General features: G+C 47.0%; 1 protein-coding gene across 4 annotated transcripts in view; it reads left to right on the plus strand.

Moving 5' to 3' along the window:
• The window catches only part of arhgef7b (Rho guanine nucleotide exchange factor (GEF) 7b), a 144056-nt gene that overhangs the window by 85305 nt on the left and 36955 nt on the right, over positions 1-21796 (plus strand). For all 4 annotated transcript variants that reach the window (XM_067986659.1, XM_067986658.1, XM_067986656.1 and 1 more), the window contains 4 exons: positions 301-440; positions 1167-1391; positions 2830-2923; positions 9265-9354. In XM_067986659.1, the coding sequence (XP_067842760.1) occupies positions 301-440; positions 1167-1391; positions 2830-2923; positions 9265-9354 (549 nt within the window). The remainder of the gene's footprint in view (positions 1-300; positions 441-1166; positions 1392-2829; positions 2924-9264; positions 9355-21796) is intronic.

Genomic DNA, 21796 nt, shown 5'->3' on the forward strand with positions numbered 1-21796 from the left:
CCTGATATATGTCCAAGTCAGGATGGTGTGTGGAGGGGAACTAGAAGTTGATGGTATTCCCATACACCTGCTGCTCCAGGACATGGTGCAACTTATACACACTGCGGACCCGAGCCCCACCAGCCAGACAGGAGAGAGCCAACTGACTGTCTCGAGTGTGGGACACGGGCCAAGATTTGATTTCACCTTTAAACACGGTCTTCCCTTTAAGGCATCAGTTTCCTAATTGCATTGAAAGGAAATGTGACAAGTCCATATCTGAATTGCCAACCTATCTCCGCTTGTTCACTCTCTGTGCAGGAAGTATGATCGAACGGATTTTGGTGTCTTGTTCCAACCACCAGGATTTGCAGGAATGGGTGGATCATCTCCAGAAACAAACGAAACCGGCCAGTGTGGGAAGTGCTCTGGTCAAGCAGCAGTCTGTACCGTGCCACACAGTAAGGGAAAGGGAACTCGACCACCTGAGAAAAGGATCTGGGGAGTCAGTAACTTGAAAGGCGATCGCTGATTAAATGAATCTGTACTCGTAACCTCCCCGAACCTGCACCCGTGCAATATGGGGGGAGGGGGGAAGGGGGGGGCAGGGGGAGGGGTGGGGGCAGAGGGGGAGGGGGGAGGGGTGGGGGGAGGGGGAAAGGTGTGGGGGCGGGGGGAGGGGGAGGGGGGATTTCTGCAATTGCACCACTCGTGGGGAACCTCACCTGGGGAGATCTGATGCTGGGAAATTGCAGGAGAGATTTTCCCACCAACAGCAAATACTCGGGAAACGATCCCCATAGAGTAAAGATGCCGGGAGTTCTGACCGGTCGAATGGGGGAGATATCAATGGAAATGGAAACCGGTTGTTTTCTATAACGGGGGTGGAGGTCGATCCGTGACGGCAGTTTTGCACCTGGGCGGCAAGTTGTTAATCACCGTGTGAGTCCCGTGTGGTTGATACTAACAGTTCCGTGCAGAGGGCTTAATGCTGTATCGAGAATGTATTCTATTAGACTGGGCTTGTATTCCCTCGAGTACGGAAGATTAATGGGTGATCTAATCGAGGTGTTTAAGATGATTAAAGGATTAAAGATGATTGATAGGGTGGATAGAGAGAAACTGCTTTGATTCTAAACAACTGAAACGACGGTTACAATAACTTGTTTTCTGTTTTCTATCTGTAGCTTCCTTCACATCCCATGACACCAATTAACAAGCATTCTGATGGTTATCCAATATCTGTGACTCCTTCCTACCATACCCTTCCTCACCCTTCCCTGCATGGGACATCGCGCAGCACTCTGACCTGGGGACCTCTCGAGCCTCCCAAAATGCCAAAGCCGTGGAGTTTGAGCTGCCTACGACCAGCACCCCCATTGAGACCCTCAGCCGCTCTGTGTTATAAGGAGGTTGGTGTGATAGACTGCATTCTGAGGACCAGCCAGTGTAACTTTCACAATATTAGATTGTTGTAACTGATCTGTGGTAGGAGTTTCGTAAGAATTTTCAGAATCCATTAGACTCAAGTAAGACTGTTCCTTTGGCACAGATCAATCCCACCGTCTCACATATCCCTCAATCCCACCGTCTCACATATCCCTCAATCCCACCTTCTCACATATCCCTCAATCCCACCTTCTCACATATCCCTCAATCCCACCTTCACACCATATCCCTCAATCCCTCCTTCTCACATATCCCTCAATCCCACCTTCTCACATATCCCTCAATCCCACCGTCTCACATATCCCTCAATCCCTCCTTCTCACATATCCCTCAATCCCACCTTCACACCATATCCCTCAATCCCACCTTCATACCATATCCCTCAATCTCACCTTCTCACATATCCCTCAATCCCACCTTCTCACATATCCCTCAATCCCACCTTCTCACATATCCCTCAATCCCACCTTCTCACATATCCCTCAATCCCACCTTCTCACATATCCCTCAATCCCACCTTCTCACATATCCCTCAATCCCACCTTCTCACATATCCCTCAATCCCACCTTCTCACATATCCCTCAATCCCACCTTCTCACATATCCCTCAATCCCACCGTCTCACATATCCCTCAATCCCTCCTTCTCACATATCCCTCAATCCCACCTTCACACCATATCCCTCAATCCCACCTTCTCACATATCCCTCAATCCCACCTTCTCACATATCCCTCAATCCCACCTTCCCACATATCCCTCAATCCCTCCTTCTCACATATCCCTCAATCCCACCTTCTCACATATCCCTCAATCCCTCCTTCTCACATATCCCTCAATCCCACCTTCTCACATATCCCTCAATCCCTCCTTCTCACATATCCCTCAATCCCACCTTCACACCATATCCCTCAATCCCTCCTTCTCACATATCCCTCAATCCCTCCTTCTCACATATCCCTCAATCCCACCTTCACACCATATCCCTCAATCCCTCCTTCTCACATATCCCTCAATCCCACCTTCACACCATATCCCTCAATCCCTCCTTCTCACATATTCCTCAATCCCACCTTTTCACCATATCCCTCAATCCCACCTTTTCACCATATCCCTCAATCCCACTTTCTCACATATCCCTCAATCCCTCCTTCTCACATATCCCTCAATCCCACCTTCACACCATATCCCTCAATCCCTCCTTCTCACATATTCCTCAATCCCACCTTTTCACCATATCCCTCAATCCCACTTTCTCACATATCCCTCAATCCCACCTGGAGTTGTATCCTACAATCTCGTCCCTCCCCAGTATATCCAGTTGTCCTTGAACTCCCACGAGCAACGGGTGATTTGCTGCTATAAAAATATCAGCTGATGATATTTTGCTGTGTTTTGTGCAGGACCTCAGCAAGAGTCCCAAAACCATGAAAAAGCTGCTTCCCAAACGGAAACCGGAACGAAAACCGTCTGATGAGGAATTTGCACTGAGGAAAAGTATGTTTTGCGTTGGTTTTTCGTCAGGGTCCTGTCTCTAGATGCTCTTTGTTGCTTTCCTATTTTCTGACTCTATTACCTGACACCTTATCCACCTCACTTAGATTTTTATGTTGCCCACAGCCAATTATAGAGGAACAGGTGGTAAAAGGCACAAAGCTGTTAAGTAAGAAAGGTTACTCAAACTAATGAGCGGTGCAGATTGTGTTGCACCTGGAGTTACTTGCAACGGTCACATAGCATTTATCAACGTGTAGTTTGTCTAAATAGTAAAACTCCGACATTAGTTCGAGAAACAGAGCATGGGCCTTCCAATCAACTAATAGTCTTGGGTTAGAGTTTCTATCCATTGCCCCCTCCGTTCTCTGTGTGAGATCTGGGACCAAGCAGTGAGGTGGATTTGTGACAAATCAGGAGAGTGGCTGCTGAGGGAGAGGTTAGACAGTCAGCGACGGTCACCGAGGACCCTCACGGTAGCTGGAGACCCTCGCTTCCCCCGTGTGTGGTTAATGCTCACATATTGCTGTGCGTGGTTAATGCTCACACATTGCTGTGTGTGGTTAATGCTCACACATTGCTGTGTGTGGTTAATGCTCACACATTGCCGTGCGTGGTTAATGCTCTCACATTGCTGTGTGTGGTTAATGCTCTCACATTGCTGTGTGTGGTTAATGCTCTCACATTGCTGTGTGTGGTTAATGCTCAGACATTGCCGTGCGTGGTTAATGCTCACATATTGCTGTGCGTGGTTAATGCTCACATATTGCCGTGTGTGGTTAATGCTCACATATTGCCGTGTGTGGTTAATGCTCACACATTGCTGTGTGTGGTTAATGCTCACACATTGCTGTGTGTGGTTAATGCTCACATATTGCCGTGTGTGGTTAATGCTCACACATTGCCGTGCGTGGTTAATGCTCTCACATTGCTGTGTGTGGTTAATGCTCTCACATTGCTGTGTGTGGTTAATGCTCTCACATTGCTGTGTGTGGTTAATGCTCACACATTGCCGTGCGTGGTTAATGCTCACATATTGCTGTGCGTGGTTAATGCTCACATATTGCCGTGTGTGGTTAATGCTCACATATTGCCGTGTGTGGTTAATGCTCACACAATGCTGTGTGTGGTTAATGCTCTCACATTGCCGTGTGTGGTTAATGCTCACATATTGCCGTGTGTGGTTAATGCTCTCACATTGCTGTGCGTGGTTAATGCTCTCACATTGCTGTGTGTGGTTAATGCTCTCACATTGCTGTGTGTGGTTAATGCTCTCACATTGCTGTGTGTGGTTAATGCTCACACATTGCCGTGCGTGGTTAATGCTCACATATTGCTGTGCGTGGTTAATGCTCACACATTGCTGTGTGTGGTTAATGCTCACACATTGCTGTGTGTGGTTAATGCTCTCACATTGCTGTGTGTGGTTAATGCTCTCACATTGCTGTGTGTGGTTAATGCTCTCACATTGCTGTGTGTGGTTAATGCTCTCTCATTGCTGTGTGTGGTTAATGCTCTCATATTGCTGTGTGTGGTTAATGCTCTCTCATTGCTGTGTGTGGTTAATGCTCACATATTGCCGTATGGTTAATGCTCTCATATTGCTGTGTGGTTAATGCTCTCACATTGCTGTGTGTGGTTAATGCTCTCACATTGCCGTGTGGTTAATACTCACATATTGCTGTGTGTGGTTAATACTCACATATTGCTGTGTGTGGTTAATGCTCACATATTGCTGTGTGTGGTTAATACTCACATATTGCTGTGTGTGGTTAATGCTCACATATTGCCGTGTGTGGTTAATGCTCACATATTGCTGTGTGTGGTTAATGCTCACATATTGCTGTGTGTGGTTATTTTTTTTATTCGTTCATGAGATTTGGGCGTCGCTGGCGAGGCCGGCATTTATTGCCCATCCCTAATTGCCCTCGAGAATTGCCTTGTGATTAATGCTCTCATATTGTGTGTTAATGCTCACATATTGCTATGTGTGTGGTTAATACTCAAATCGTGCTTTGTGTGGTTAGTGCTAAAGTAATACCCTGTGTTATTATGCTCACATATTGCTATGTGTGAGATTAATACTCACATATTGCCATGTATGGTTAATGCTCATGTATTGCTTTGCATGGTTAATAATCGCATATTGCTCCATGTGTGGTTAATGCTCACATATTGCCATGTGTGGTTAGAATCATAGAAAGGTTACAGCACGAAAGGAGGCCATTCGGCCCATCGAGTCCATGCCAGCTCTTTGCAAGAGCAATCCAGCTGGTTCCACTCCCCCGCCCTTTCCCCGTAGTCCTGCAAATTTTTCCTTATCCAGTTCCCTTTTGAAGGCCATGATTGAATCTGCCTCCACCATCCCCTCAGGCATTCCAGATCCTAACCACTCGCTGTGTAAAAAAGTTTTTCCTCATGTTACCTTTGGTTCTTTTGCCAATCACCTTAAATCTATGTCCTCTGTTTCTTGACCCTTCTGCCAATGGGAACAGTTTCTCTCTATCTACTCTGTCTAGACCCTTCATGATTTTGAATACCTCGATCAAATCTCCTCTCAAACTTCTCTGCTCCAAGGAGAACAACCTCAGCTTCTCATGTCTATCCATGTAACTAAAGTCCCTCATCCCTGGAATCATCCTCTGCACCCTCTCTAAGGCCTTCACATCTTTCCTAAGGTGTGGTGCCTAGAACTGGACACAATACTCCAATTGTGGCCAAACCAATGTTTTATAAAGGTTCATCATGACTTCCTTACTTTTGAACTCTATGCCTCTATATATATAAAGCCCAGGATCCCGTATGCTTTTTTAACCGCTTTCTCAACCTGCCCTGCCATCTTCAATGATTTGTGTACATATACCCCCAGATCTCTCTGTTCCTGTACCCCTTTTAGAATTGTGCCCTCTAGTTTATATTGCCTCTCCTCGTTCTTCCTACCGAAATGTATCACATTAATACTCAAATATTGCCCTGTGCCTGTTTAATGCTCACATATTGCTGTGTGTGGTTAATGCTCACATATTGCCGTGTGGTTAATGCTCACATATTGCCGTGTGGTTAATGCTCACATATTGCCGTGTGGTTAATGCTCACATATTGCCGTGTGTGGTTAATGCTCACACATTGCCGTGTGTGGTTAATGCTCACATATTGCTGTGTGTGGTTAATGCTCACATATTGCCGTGTGTGAGTAATGCTCACATATTGCCGTGTGGTTAATGCTCACATATTGCCGTGTGTGGTTAATGCTCACACATTGCCGTGTGTGGTTAATGCTCACATATTGCTGTGTGTGGTTAATGCTCACATATTGCCGTGCATGAGTAATGCTCACATATTGCTGTGTGTGGTTAATGCTCACATATTGCCGTGTGTGGTTAATGCTCACATATTGCCGTGTGTGGTTAATGCTCACATATTGCCGTGTGTGGTTAATGCTCACATATTGCCATGTGTGGTTAATGCTCACATATTGCTGTGTGTGGTTAATGCTCACATATTGCTGTGTGTGGTTAATGCTCACATATTGCTGTGTGTGGTTAATGCTCACATATTGCCGTGTGGTTAATGCTCACATATTGCCCTGTGGTTAATGCTCACATATTGCCGTGTGGTTAATGCTCACATATTGCTGTGTGTGGTTAATGCTCACATATTGCCGTGCATGGGTAATGCTCACATATTGCTGTGTGTGGTTAATGCTCACATATTGCCGTGCGTGGGTAATGCTCTCACATTGCCGTGTGTGGTTAATGCTCACATATTGCTGTGTGTGGTTAATGCTCACATATTGCCGTGCGTGGGTAATGCTCACATATTGCTGTGTGTGGTTAATGCTCACATATTGCCGTGCGTGGGTAATGCTCTCACATTGCCGTGTGTGGTTAATGCTCACATATTGCAGTGCGTGGGTAATGCTCTCACATTGCCGTGTGTGGTTAATGCTCACATATTGCTGTGTGTGGGTAATGCTCACACATTGCTGTGTGTGGTTAATGCTCACATATTGCCGTGCGTGAGTAATGCTCACATATTGCTGTGTGTGCTTAATGCTCACATATTGCTGTGTGGTTAATGCTCACATATTGCCGTGTGTGATTAATGCGCACACATTGCCGTGTGTGGTTAATGCTCACATATTGCTGTGTGTGGTTAATGCTCACATATTGACGTGCATGAGTAATGCTCACATATTGCTGTGTGTGGTTAATGCTCACATATTGCCGTGTGGTTAATGCTCACATATTGCCGTGTGGTTAATGCTCACATATTGCCGTGTGGTTAATGCTCACATATTGCCGTGTGGTTAATGCTCACATATTGCTGTGTGTGGTTAATGCTCACATATTGCCGTGCGTGAGTAATGCTCACATATTGCCGTGTGTGGTTAATGCTCACATATTGCCGTGTGTGGTTAATGCTCACATATTGCCGTGTGTGGTTAATGCTCACATATTGCTGTGTGTGGTTAATGCTCACATATTGCTGTGTGTGGTTAATGCTCACATATTGCCGTGTGGTTAATGCTCACATATTGCCGTGTGGTTAATGCTCACATATTGCCGTGTGGTTAATGCTCACATATTGCTGTGTGTGGTTAATGCTCACATATTGCCGTGCGTGAGTAATGCTCACATATTGCTGTGTGTGGTTAATGCTCACATATTGCCGTGCGTGGGTAATACTCTCACATTGCCGTGTGTGGTTAATGCTCACATATTGCTGTGTGTGGTTAATGCTCACATATTGCCGTGCGTGGGTAATGCTCACATATTGCTGTGTCTGCTTAATGCTCACATATTGCCGTGCGTGGGTAATGCTCTCACATTGCCGTGTGTGGTTAATGCTCACATATTGCCGTGCGTGGGTAATGCTCTCACATTGCCGTGTGTGGTTAATGCTCACATATTGCTGTGTGTGGGTAATGCTCACACATTGCCGTGTGTGGTTAATGCTCACACATTGCCGTGTGTGGTTAATGCTCACATATTGCCGTGCGTGGGTAATGCTCACATATTGCCGTGTGTGGTTAATGCTCACACATTGCCGTGTGTGGTTAATGCTCACACATTGCCGTGTGTGGTTAATGCTCACACATTGCCGTGTGTGGTTAATGCTCACATATTGCCGTGTGTGGTTAATGCTCACACATTGCCGTGTGTGGTTAATGCTCACACATTGCCGTGTGTGGTTAATGCTCACATATTACTGTGTGTGGTTAATGCTCACACATTGCCGTGTGTGGTTAATGCTCTCACATTGCCGTGTGTGGTTAATGCTCTCACATTGCCGTGTGTGGTTAATGCTCACATATTGCCGTGTGTGGTTAATGCTCACATATTGCCGTGTGTGGTTAATGCTCACATATTGCCGTGTGTGGTTAATGCTCACACATTGCCGTGCGTGGTTAATGCTCACATATTGCTGTGTGTGGTTAATGCTCACACATTGCCGTGTGTGGTTAATGCTCACATATTGCCGTGTGTGGTTGATGTGAGGGGGTTTGGGCTTCACTATACCGGTGCCGGCATTCACCGTCAATGCTGCGCCATCATCGGTTACAAAGGATTACGATGTAACTGTGGTCCACCTTAAAACCGTGCCAGCACCAGGTGTCTGACGTTCATTATAAAACTGGCGACAGTATTTGATCAAGGAGATGGTTGAGGAGGAAGCAGTAATGGGCCTGGAGCCTGATATTAAAAGTGATGTGCCTTGTACCTCAGCTACGGGGAGCAAGTACGGCTGCAGCAGATCTAACGCCCGGTCTGGTGAATGGCCCATCCACCTTTAGAACCTGTCACGTAACGTTAGGTCAGCCATTCTTCGCTTAATGTGTTACTTAAGAAGAGCCACCCACAGGCACAATACCCACAGAATGTTGTACCTACACAGTATTTTTGATAGTACTAAATTTCGAAGTGAGACTGAGTAAGGAATCACCTCTTCCTACAGACTAGGTGTAAAAGCACCATTGATGTGTTCTCGTCAAAGTGAATGCACTCACAGCATGGCATCCACACCGCAGTCTGTGGAGTGCTGAATGTGTAACGTAAGGGCGTAATATGATTGATGTTACTTAAATCTTGTAGGAACAAGCGTTTGGACTCGAACATCAGGTTTACTTAGCTTAAGTGAGGGTGCAGTTGTTTCAAAATTCATCCGTAGGTTTTTAGATTTAATCCAGTTGAAATGTAAATAATCAGAAGCCCCAAAAAAATCAGCATCAACAATTTGAAGTCTGGGATCGTTTCTGAAACATTTTGGAAAGGGAGCAGTAACGTGTATGGAGCTTGAAAGATTTGTGACTGTTTTACGAGGATTTTGTTTTTATTGTCCAGGCACAGCAGCTCTCGAAGAGGATACACAGATCTTGAAAGTTATCGAAGCATACTGCACCAGTGCCAAAACCCGGCAGACTCTGAACTCAAGTAAGTGGTAAAACCAGTTTTATTCTGTAGAATAAACCTTTATTTGGAACTATTCGACTCAGATTCAAGAAGGTTTAAATGTTTTAAATCATTCAGAATTTCAATATCATTTTGCAGCAAATCTCGACACATTCAGGGAAGCAAAAATAGGCAAATTCAGTAAAACCGAGGATTTCCAAAATAGTGCTGTTAATAATCGATCAGTTTACATATAAAAACACAAGATCTTCAATTCCATTTGGAACAGAATGTAGACCTTTATCCCACAGAGAGAACTGGAAATTAACCCTTTAAGAAAGTCAGCCCTGGAGTTCCTTGATCTTTCCTCACCTCAGTGTATAGGAGACCCCGTGTATAAGGAGCTCTCGGTGTGTAGGGGGCTCTTGGTGTGTAGGAGACCCTGTGTATAAGGAGCTCTCGGTGTGTAGGGGACTCTGTGTATAGAGGCCTCAGTGTATAGGAGACCCTGTGTATAAGGAGCTCTCGGTGTGTAGGAGACCCTGTGTATAAGGAGCTCTCGGTGTGTAGGGGGCTCAGTGTATAGGAGACCCTGTGTATAGAGGCCTCAGTGTATAGGAGACCCTGTGTATAAGGAGCTCTCGGTGTGTAGGGGGCTCTTGGTGTGTAGGAGACCCTGTGTATAAGGAGCTCTCGGTGTGTAGGAGACTCTGTGTATAGAGGCCTCGGTGTATAGGGGACCCTATATTATAGTATATAGTCCCTTATAGTGTATAGGGTGAGAGGTGATCTCAATGAAACATATAAGATTCTGAGGGGGCTTGACAGGGTAAAGGCTGAGAGATTGTTTCCCCTGGCTGGAGAGTTTCGAACCAGGGGGCATAGTCTCAGGATAAGGGGTCAGCCATTTAAGGCTGAGATGAGGAGGAATTTCTTCACTCAGAGGGTTGTGGATCTTTGGAATTCTCTACCCCAGAGGGCTGTGGATGCTGAGTCTTTGAGTATATTCAAGGCTGAAGTAGAGAGATTTTTGGACTCTAGGGGAATCAAGGGATATGGGGATCGGGTTGGGAAAGTGGAGTTGAGGTTGAAGATCAGCCATGATCTGATTGAATGGTGGATCAGGCTCGAGGGGCCGTGTGGCCTACTCCTGCTCCTATTTCCAGTGGGGTTCCGCAGGGCTCAGTACTCGGTCCCTTGCTTTTTGTGGTATATATTAATGATTTGGACTAAAATGTAGGGGGCATGATTAAGAAGTTTGCAGATGATACAGAAATTGTCCGTGTGGTTGATAGTGAGGAGGAAAGCTGTAGACTGCAGGACGATATCAATGGAATGGTCAGGTGGGCAGAAAAGTGGCAAATAGAATTCTATCCAGAGAAGTGTGAGGTAATGCATTTGGGGAGGGCAAACAAGGCAAAGGAATACACAATAAATGGGAGGATACTGAGAGGTGTAGAGGAAGTGAGGGACCTTGGAGTGCATGTCCACAGATCCCTGAAGGTAGCAGGATAGGTGGATCAGGTGGTTAAAAAGGCATATGGGATACTTTCCTTTATTAACCGAGGCATAGAATATAAGAGCAGGGAGGTTATGCTGGAACTGTATAAAACACTAGTTAGGCCACAGCTTGAGTACTGTGTACAGTTCTGGTCACCACATTACAGGAAAGATGTAATTGCACTCGAGAGGGTGCAGAGGAGATTTACGAGGATGTTGCCAGGACTGGAGAATTTTAGCCATGAGGAAAGATTGGATAGGCTGGGGTTGTTTTCTTTGGAACAAAGGAGGCTGAGGGGAGATTTAATTGAGGTGTATAAAATTATGAGGGGCCTCGATAGAGTGGATAGGAAGGATCTATTTCCCTTAGCAGAGAGGTCAATAACCAGGGGGCATAGATTTGAATTGATTGGTAGAAGGATTAGAGGGGAGCTGAGGAAAAAGTTCTTTCACCCATAGGGTGGTGGGGGTCTGGAACTCACTGCCTGAGAGGGTGGGAGAGGCAGAAACCCTCAACTCATTTAAAAAGTACCTGGATGTGCACCTGAAGTGCCGTAACCTACAGGGCTACGGACCAAGTGCTGGAAAGTGGGATTATGCTGGGTGGCTCATTTTCGGCTGGCGTGGACACGTGGGCCGAATGGCCTCTTTCTGTGCCGTAAATTTTCTATGATTCTATGATTTCTTACATTCTTATGTTATAGGGGACCCTCAGTGTATAGGGGACCCTGTCTACAGGATCTCCTGTTGGGAAATCACTAAAGTCTATAATTAAGGATAGGGTGACTGAACACCTTGAAAATTTTCAGTTAATCAGAGAGAGCCAGCATGGATTTGTGAAAGGTAGGTCGTGCCTGACAAACCTGATTGAATTTTTTGAAGAGGTGACTAAAGTAGTGGACAGGGGAATGTCAATGGATGTTATTTATATGGACTTCCAGAAGGCATTCAATAAAGTCCCTCATAAGAGACTGTTAGCTAAAGTTGAAGCTCATGGAATTGAGGGTAAATTATCGACCTGGTTAGGGAATTGGCTGAGCGGCAGGAGACAGAGAGTAGGGATAATGGGCAGGTACTCAAATTGGCAGGATGTGACTAGTGGTGTCCCACAGGGATCTGTGTTGGGGTCTCAACTATTCACTGTATTTATTAACAACTTCGATGACGGGATAGAGAGCCACATATTCAAGTTTGCCGATGACACAAAGAAAAGGAGCATTGTAAGCAGTGCAGATGGAAGCATAAAATTACAGAGAGAGAGTAATAGATTAAGTGAATGGGCAAAACTGTGGGAAATGGATGGCCTGTTTAGTGATACCTAACTAAATCCATGGACTTCTGATCTATCTTCTGATACCTGACCTGTGATGGGATGTAACAATTATTCTGTACTGATAGTTTATGGGTTGATTGTATGGCCTATTTCCCATGACTTATCCTTCCTCAAAACTGTGAACCAAAGTGCTTATTAATGCTGCCCTTTGAGGGGGAAACAAAATAATGTTCTGGGTAATTAACAATTGAGCTAACGTCAACTGCTGTTTGGGCAAAACTGGCAAATGGATTTCAGTGTAGGCAAGTGTGAGGTCATCCACTTTGGACCTAAAAAGGATAGATCAGAGTACTTTCTAAATGGTGAAAAGCTCGAATCAGTGGAGGTCCAAAGGGACTTAGGGGTCCGTGTACATAGATCGTTAAAAAGGGCATGGACAGGTACAGAAAATAATCAAAAAGGCTGGCCTTTATATTTAGAGGACTAGAATACAAGGTAATGGAAGTTATGCTACAGCTATACAAAGCCCTGGTTAGACCACACCTGGAGTATTGTGTTCAGTTCTGGGCACCGCACCTTAGGAAGGATATATTGGCCTTGGAGGGAGTGCAGCGTAGATTTACTAGAATGATACCTGGACTCCAAGGGTTAAATTATGAGGAGAGATTACACAAGGTAGAGTTGTATTCCCTGGAATTTAGAAGAATAAGGGGTGATTTGATCGATGTTTTTAAGATATTAAGGGGAACTGATAGGGTAGATAGAGAGAAACTATTTCTGCTGGTTGGGGAGTCTGGGACTCGGGGACACAGCCTAAAAATTAGAGCCAGGACTTTCAGGAGTGAAGTTCGGAAACACTTCTACACACAAAGGGTGGTAGAAGTTTGGAACTCTCTTCCGCAAACGGCAGTTGATGCTAGCTCAATTGTTAATTTTAAATCTGAGATTGATAGATTTTTGTTAACCAAAGGTATTAAGGGATATGGGGCTAAGGCGGGTATATGGAGTTAGGTCACAGATCAGCCATGACCTCATTGAATGGCGGAACAGGCTCGAGGGGCTAAATGGCCTCCTCCTGTTCCTATTCATCTGACGAAGGAGATAATCTCCGAAAGCTTGTGATTTTAAAATAAATTTGTTGGACTATAACCTGGTGTTGTAAGATTCCTTACATCTGTATAGGGGGGCCCTCTGTGTATAGGGGATCCTGTGTAGAATCATAGAAAGATTACAGCACGAAAGGAGGCCATTTGGCCCGTCGAGTCCGTGCTGGCTCTCTGCAAGAGCAATCCAGCCAGTCCCACTCCCCCGCCCTTTCCCTGTAGCCCTGCAATTTTTTTCCTTCAAGTACTTATCCAGTTCCCTTTTGAAGGCCATGATTGAATCTGCCTCCGCCACCCCCTCGGGCAGTGCATTCCAGATCCTAACCACTCGCTACATAAAAAAAAGTTTTTTCTCATGTCACCTTTGCTTCTTTTGCCAATCACCTTAAATCCACGTCCTCTGGTTCTTGACCCTTCCGCCAATGGGAACAGTTTCTCTCTATCTACTCTGTCTAGACCCTTCATGATTTTGAATACCTCTATCAAATCTCCCCGCAACCTTCTCTGCTCTAAGGCGAACAACCCCACCTTCTGCAGTGTATCCACGTAACTAAAGTCCCTCATCCCTGGAATCATTCTAGTAAATCTCTTCTGCACCCTCTCTAAGGCCTTCACATCCTTCCTAAAGTGCGGTGCCCAGAACTGGACATAATACTCCAGTTGTGGCCGAACCAGTGTTTTATAAAGGTTCATCATAACCTCCTTACTTTTGTACTCTCTACCTCGATATATAAAGCCCAGGATCCCGTATGCTTTCACAACCGCTTTCTCAACCTGCCCTGCCACCTTCAACGATTTGTGCACATATACCCCCAGATCTCTGTTCCTGCACCCCTTTTAGAATTGTACCCTTTAATTCACATTGCCTCTCTTCGTCCTTCCTACCAAAGTCTATCTCTTCACTTTCTTGACCACCCGGTCCGGATGGGATGTTTCCAAGCTTGCTGAGGGAAGTAAGGGTGGAAATTGCAGGGGTACTGGCCATAATCTTCCAAACATCCTTAGATACAGGGGTGGTGCCAGATGGCTGGAGAATTGCAAATGTAACACCCTTGTTCAAAAAAGGGTGTAAGGATAAACTCAGCAACTATAGGATAGTGATAGACTTCAAGAGGATAGGGCGGGGAGTGGGAGTAGTTGGATTGCTTTTGCATAGAGCAGGCACCGACTCGATGGGCCGAATGACCTCCTTCCTGTAACCTTTCTATAATTCACACTCTTCTGCGTTAAATTTCACATGCCACGTGTCCGCCCATGCCACCAGCCTGTCTATGTCCTCTTGAAGTCTATCACTATCCTCCTCACTGTTCATTACCTTTCCAAGTTTTGTGTCATCTGCAAATTTTGAAATTGTGCCCTGTACACCCAAGTCATTAATATATATCAAAAAATGCAGTGGTCCAAGCACTGACCCCTGGGGAACACCATTATTTACCTTCCTCCAGTCCGAAGAACAACCGTTCACCACTACTCTCTGTTTCCTGTCACTTAGCCATTTCGTATCCATGCTGCTACTGCCCCCTCTATTCCATGGGCTTCAATTTTGATGACAAGCCTATTATGTGGCACTTTATCAAACGCCTTTTGAAAGTCCATATACACCACATCAACTGCATTGCCCTCATCGACCCTCTCTGTTACCTCATCAAAAAAACTCAATCAAGTTGGCTAAACACGATTTGCCTTTAACAAATCTGTGCTGGCTTTCCTTAATTAATCCACACTTGTCCAAGTGACTGTTAATTCTGTCCCGGATTATCATTTCTAAAAGTTTCCACATCACCGAGGTTAAACTAACTGGCCTGTAGTTGCTGGGTTTATCCTTACACCCTTTTTTGAACAAGGGTGTAACATTTGCAATTCTCCAGTCCTCTGACACCACCCCTGTATCTAAGGATGTTTGGAAGATTATGGCCAGCACCTCCGCAATTTCCACCCTTACTTCCCTCAGCAACCTAGGATGCATCCCATCCGGACCGGGTGACTTATCTACTTTAAGTACAGCCAGCCTTTCCAGTACCTCCACCTTATCAATTTTTAGCCCATCCAGTATTTCAACTACCTCTTCACTTACTGTGGTTTTGGCAGCATCTTCTTCCTTGGTAAAGACAGATGCAAAGTACTCATTTAGTACCTGGGCCATGCCCAGCCTCCGTGAGTGGATCTCCTTTTTGGTCCCTAATCGGTCCCATCCCTCCTCTTACTGCCCGTTTACTGTTTACAGCCTGTAGAAAACTGCCTGTAGTCTATAGGGGACTCTGGGCGCGGGGGGGGTCTCTGGGCGCGGGGGGGGTCTCTGGGCGCGGGGGGGTCTCTGGGCGCAGGGGGGTCTCTGGGCGCGGGGGGGTCTCTGGGCGCGCGGGGGTCTCTGGGCGCGGGGGGGTCTCTGGGCGCGGGGGGGTCTCTGGGCGCGCGGGGGTCTCTGGGCGCGGGGGGGACTCTGGGCGCGGGGGGGACTCTGGGCGCGCGGGGGTCTCTGGGCGCGCGGGGGTCTCTGGGCGCGCGGGGGTCTCTGGGCGCGGGGGGTGGGGGCTCTGGGCGCGGGGGGTGGGGGCTCTGGGCGCGGGGGGTGGGGGCTCTGGGCGGGCGGGGGGCTCTCTGTGCTAGATTTCCCCCTCCGAGCCCTGTGGGTCTTTCTGTTATTTCTCACACCAGGGAACGGTGAAACTTTTACTTCTCGGCGATCTGACCAGAGCGAGTTTCCATTCCCACAATCCTGTGCTTGTAACATGTACAATAATGAACCGATGTCAGGGAAAGCCCTGCTTTGAACGGTCCGCTTTTATTTGGGATTACGTTCCAGCGCTTTGTTTTTTCGGGAAAGTCACTGTGCGATGTTACAAACTTGTTCAGACACCAAGGGACAAGGTTTGTTGCTGGGCTGCCTGTCTTTTTGAAATAATTTGGATCTCATTGAAGAAATGGATATTTGAAAGGAAATGCTGGTTCAGCAAAGAATAAATGACTCGTCAGAGATTATCTTAATGCTAATTATAATTTTGGTTATTTCAATAACCCCAAATTATGTGGTAAATTTTTATCTTCAGTACTCCCCCAGCTCAAAGCTTCGCACACCAAGAATTCACATTAGGAAATCGGGCACATCCCTCAGCCCCCCCACATTAATTTTAACGGATGATGAAATAGTGGGTGCTCCAAATACCGGATACAGACTCTGGGTGCAAAACTGCTGAAGATAAATGTTTCCCCCTAACTTTGCTCGGTACCAGTAGGCGCAGCTTATAGAGTGAATATTGCTGCTCAGGCCCAGGAGCAGGGGGAGGCCATTCAGCCCCTCGAACCCGTTCTGCCATTTTATCAGATCATGTTTGACCTGTACTTCAATTCGATTTAAAAATTAACTTGTACTTTTGATTCCAATTTGCTTGTGTGAAATTTGAGACAGTGTTGATGTGCCCAAATTGAATTGAAGTTATAAAGTCAGATTGGATATTGAACGTGTGCGAATCATTGTAAAAGTTACCATAGGATTTTGAAGTTGCAGTAAATGACCTTTCTAAAGATTAACAGATGTGGGAATGTCAAGGAGCAGAAATGATCATTTCAGTTTATCTGGCTGGCCCCAGAGTTTAAAACAGAATTCAGAGCTCACCTCCAATATCTCACTTATATTCCCACCAAGCTCCTGTCCAACCCACACTTAAAGTTATTAATTTTACCATCTTCAATCACCTCCCTGTGCAGTCCATTCCAAACACTCACCAACGACAGTCGTTCTATCCGATCTGTCCATTCCCCTGTAATTTGGTGATAGTAAAGCTAAATAATATAGGAACAGGAGGAGGCTATTCAGCCCCTCAAGCCTGTTCCATAGAATCTTACAGCACAGAAGGCGGCCAATCGGCCGGTCGTGCCTGTGCTGGCTCCAGTTTAGTCCCATTCCCCAGCTTCTCCCCCCATGATGCTGAAAATTAATCCTCTTCATGTACATGTTCAATTGCCTTTTGAAAGTTCCTTTCAGAAAGTGCGTTCCAGATCGTAACAAACATCTGTGTGAAAAGCTTGCTCCTCATTTTTCCTCTAGTTCGCTTGCCAATTATTTTAAATCTATGACATTTGGTTGCCGGCCCACTTGCCAAAGTAAACAGTTTCTCTCTATTTGCTCTATCAAAACCCCTCATAATTTTGATCACCTCTATCAAATCTCCCCTTAGCCTTCTTTGCTCTAAGGAAAACAATCCCAGCTTCTCCAATCTCTTCACATAACTGAAGTCCCCCATCCCTGGTATCATCCTGGTAAACCTCCTCTGCACCCTCTCCAAGGCCTTAACATCCTTCCTAAAGTGTGGTGCCCAGAACTGGACACAATACTCCAGCTGAGTAACCAGTGATTTGTAAAGGTTTAGCATGACTGCCTTGTTTTTGTATTCAATGCCCCTATTTACAAAGCCAAGTATCCCATACACTTTCTTAACCGCCTGATCAACTTGCCCTGCCACCTGCAAAGATTTGTGAATAGGCCCCCCCCAATCGTTCCATCATCCCTGATTCAATTAGATCATGGCTGATCTGCACCTCAACTCCATTTACCACCTGTGCTCCATATCCCTTCATACTCTCACCCATCAAAAATCTATCGATCTCAGTCTTGAAAGCTCCAATTGACCTCCATCATCCACAGCTTTTTGGGGAGAGAGTTCCAGATTTCCACTCCCCTTTGTGTGAAAAATTGCTTCCTGACATCCTTGTTTTGTGGCAATCAGACCACCTTCATCATGTCGTGATAACTATGATACTTGATCAAGTAAAGGAACATTTGAGAATGACGCACAAACCAGTATAATTGGACAAAGAAGTTTAAATGTCCAAAATATTTCATTATATTTTTAAATTCTGTTCATTAAGATCTTGAAACCCTTGGTCTGCTCCTTGTACATTTTGTTCCGGTGTCTACAATCCACGTAAGTAATTTTATTACATTCCAGGCAGATAGATTAATGGGGAGCAGAAATGAGTACAGATATCATGTGAATGGTTAAAGCATTTGTACCAAATTCCCCTCTCCACTAAAAACAGAAAATGCTGGAAACACTCAGCTGGTCAGGCAGCATCTGTGGAGAGGGAAACAGAGTCAACGTTTCAGGACCATGACCTTTCATTACTTTACCAAAGGTGTTATCCACTTTAAATTATCATTAAGCATTTGTTTGACAACATCAATATTAATTTCTACCCTTGTATCTCCAGTGTGTGTGGCAGTGTTGGGCTGCAGTGTTTGTGCATCACCTTAACTTACCGTCCAGACTGGACACGATGCATCAGTATCCAGACTGATTTACCCCGGACCTTTCAAAATCATGTCCTTTCATTCGAAGAATAAGGGGTGATTTGATTGAGGTGTTTAAAGTTATGAAGGGATTGGACAGAGTAGATAGAAACAGACTGTTTCCAGTGATTGAGGGTCTAGAACGAGGGAACGTTGATACGAGATTTAGGACCGAGAGCAGGAGAAACCGTCCTTACACAGAGGCTGTGGAATTCACTCCTGGAGTTAGTGATTGGAGCAGAGACCATGTCAACATTTCATAGGGTTGTTATGTGGTTGAAGGAAAGGGGGACAAAGGGAAATGGGAACAGAGTGGGCACCTGGGATTAGGAGACTGCATGGATGGAGGATAAACATCAGCATGGATGGGCCATCGAGCTTGTTTCCGTGTTGTAGTTTCTGTGCAATATTTGGATTCTGACTGTGGAGGTCAGCAACCCCTGACCCCCTCCCCACCCTGACCCCCTCCCCACCCTGACCCCCTCCCCACCCTGACCCCCTCCCCACCCTGACCCCCTCCCCACCCTGACCGCCTCCCCACCCTGACCCCCTCCCCACCCTGACCCCCTCCCCACCCTGTCCCCCTCCCCACCCTGTCCCCCTCCCCACCCTGTTTGACCAGTCTGCCCCTGCTTACACTTTCTAAATCAGTGACCCTTTCTACCTTGTTCCCTCCCTTTCCCCACCATATCATCAGCAGTCACTGAGTAAATAAAAATATCTTTTAAAAGTCAAGGGAACAATGAAATAGAGAATCCAAACCAGTTTAGAGGTTTGATATTTTCTCCAGGAGCAGTGATGATAATCAGAGGTTTTTAGATCAGCTTTTCTTTCTGTATCATTGAACTCTGCTTTATTAAACAAACTGTCTGCATTGATCTGAACCATTATTGACAGCCCTATTAACCCTCGTTCCCCGTCAGCATCGGGAACAATTCACCCAAACACACAAGCATCTAATCCCATTCCATCCTTTCCAGTGGTTTCAGTACTAACATCAAGCTTCCTGGAACATCTGCAATTTCAGTCCAACTGCTCAAAATCAAACTTTCTTTTATCCTTGACTTTTCTGTAACTTTGTACTACCTATGTACGTACATCTGTGCTGAAGTCATGAAGTGTCCAAACTAATGTGGGAAATTAACGGTCGTTGTACTGAGTAATGATTTTGGTCTATCAAGGGGGAAATTCAGTGATACCACACTCCCGGCAGATACCTGTGTGAGTCGGAGAATGGGTGTCACATTGTGGCCTTAACCATCGAGAGGAGCTCCCGCAAGTGGAGCTCCCTGCTGGGGGCCAGAGATCATTAAATTCACCAATAATGTGGTATTATTTAGTGCTCTATCGATTTAGCGAAACCTTTTAGTCATTTCATGATCTCCAACTGAACAGCTTCTGAAACTAACCCTGCTAAATAATGTGGATCGTGAATCTCTGTCACAAGTCTTAACAATTTTTTTCTCTCCTTCTTGTCTTCACTTCACTTATACTTTTATTTCATCTTTGGATTTGTTGCTTTCTTTCTCCATCACCTGATCCCTCTCCTGCCCTGCACCCATCACCTGATCCCTCTCCTGCCCTGCACCCATCACCTGATCCCTCTCCTGCCCTGCACCCATCACCTGATCCCTCTCCTGCCCTGCACCCATCACCTGATCCCTCTCCTGCCCTGCACCCATCACCTGATCCCTCTCCTGCCCTGCACCCATCACCTGATCCCTCTCCTGCCCTGCACCCATCACCTGATCCCTCTCCTGCCCTGCACCCATCACCTGATCCCTCTCCTGCCCTGCACCCATCACCTGATCCCTCTCCTGCCCTGCACCCATCACCTGATCCCTCTCCTGCCCTGCACCCACCACCTGATCCCTCTCCTGCCCTGCACCCACCACCTGATCCCTCTCCTGCCCTGCACCCATCACCTGATCCCTCTCCTGCCCTGCACCCATCACCTGATCCCTCTCCTGCCCTGCACCCATCACCTGATCCCTCTCCTGCCCTGCACCCATCACCTGATCCCTCTCCTGCCCTGCACCCATCACCTGATCCCTAATCCTGCCCTGCACCCATCACCTGGTCCTTAATCCTGCCCTGCACCCATCACCTGGTCCTTAATCCTGCCCTGCACCCATTACCTGATCCCTCTCCTGCCCTGCACCCACCACCTGATCCCTCTCCTGCCCTGCACCCACCACCTGATCCCTAATCCTGCCCTGCATCCACCACCTGATCCCTCTCCTGCCCTGCACCCACCACCTGATCCCTAATCCTGCCCTGCACCCATTACCTGATCCCTAATCCTGCCCTGCACCCATCACCTGGTCCTTAATCCTGCCCTGCACCCATCACCTGATCCCTCTCCTGCCCTGCACCCATCACCTGATCCCTCTCCTGCCCTGCACCCATCACCTGATCCCTCTCCTGCCCTGCACCCATCACCTGATCCCTCTCCTGCCCTGCACCCATCACCTGATCCCTCTCCTGCCCTGCACCCATCACCTGATCCCTCTCGTGCCCTGCACCCATCACCTGATCCCTAATCCTGCCCTGCACCCATCACCTGGTCCTTAATCCTGCCCTGCACCCATCACCTGGTCCTTAATCCTGCCCTGCACCCATCACCTGGTCCTTAATCCTGCCCTGCACCCATTACCTGATCCCTCTCCTGCCCTGCACCCACCACCTGATCCCTCTCCTGCCCTGCATCCACCACCTGATCCCTCTCCTGCCCTGCACCCACCACCTGATCCCTAATCCTGCCCTGCACCCATCACCTGGTCCTTAATCCTGCCCTGCACCCATCACCTGATCCCTAATCCTGCCCTGCACCCATCACCTGGTCCTTAATCCTGCCCTGCACCCACCACCTGATCCCTCTCCTGCCCTGCACCCACCACCTGATCCCTAATCTTGCCCTGCATCCACCACCTGATCCCTCTCCTGCCCTGCACCCACCACCTGATCCCTAATCCTGCCCTGCACCCATTACCTGATCCCTAATCCTGCCCTGCACCCATCACCTGGTCCTTAATCCTGCCCTGCACCCATCACCTGATCCCTCTCCTGCCCTGCACCCATCACCTGATCCCTCTCCTGCCCTGCACCCATCACCTGATCCCTCTCCTGCCCTGCACCCACCACCTGATCCCTAATCCTGCCCTGCACCCATTACCTGATCCCTCTCCTGCCCTGCACCCATCACCTGGTCCCTCTCCTGCCCTGCACCCATCACCTGGTCCCTAATCCTGCCCTGCACCCATCACCTGGTCCCTCTCCTGCCCTGCACCCATCACCTGGTCCCTCTCCTGCCCTGCACCC

Source organism: Heptranchias perlo, chromosome 6 (genome assembly GCF_035084215.1).
Source record: "Heptranchias perlo isolate sHepPer1 chromosome 6, sHepPer1.hap1, whole genome shotgun sequence".
NCBI classification, from domain to species: domain Eukaryota; kingdom Metazoa; phylum Chordata; class Chondrichthyes; order Hexanchiformes; family Hexanchidae; genus Heptranchias; species Heptranchias perlo.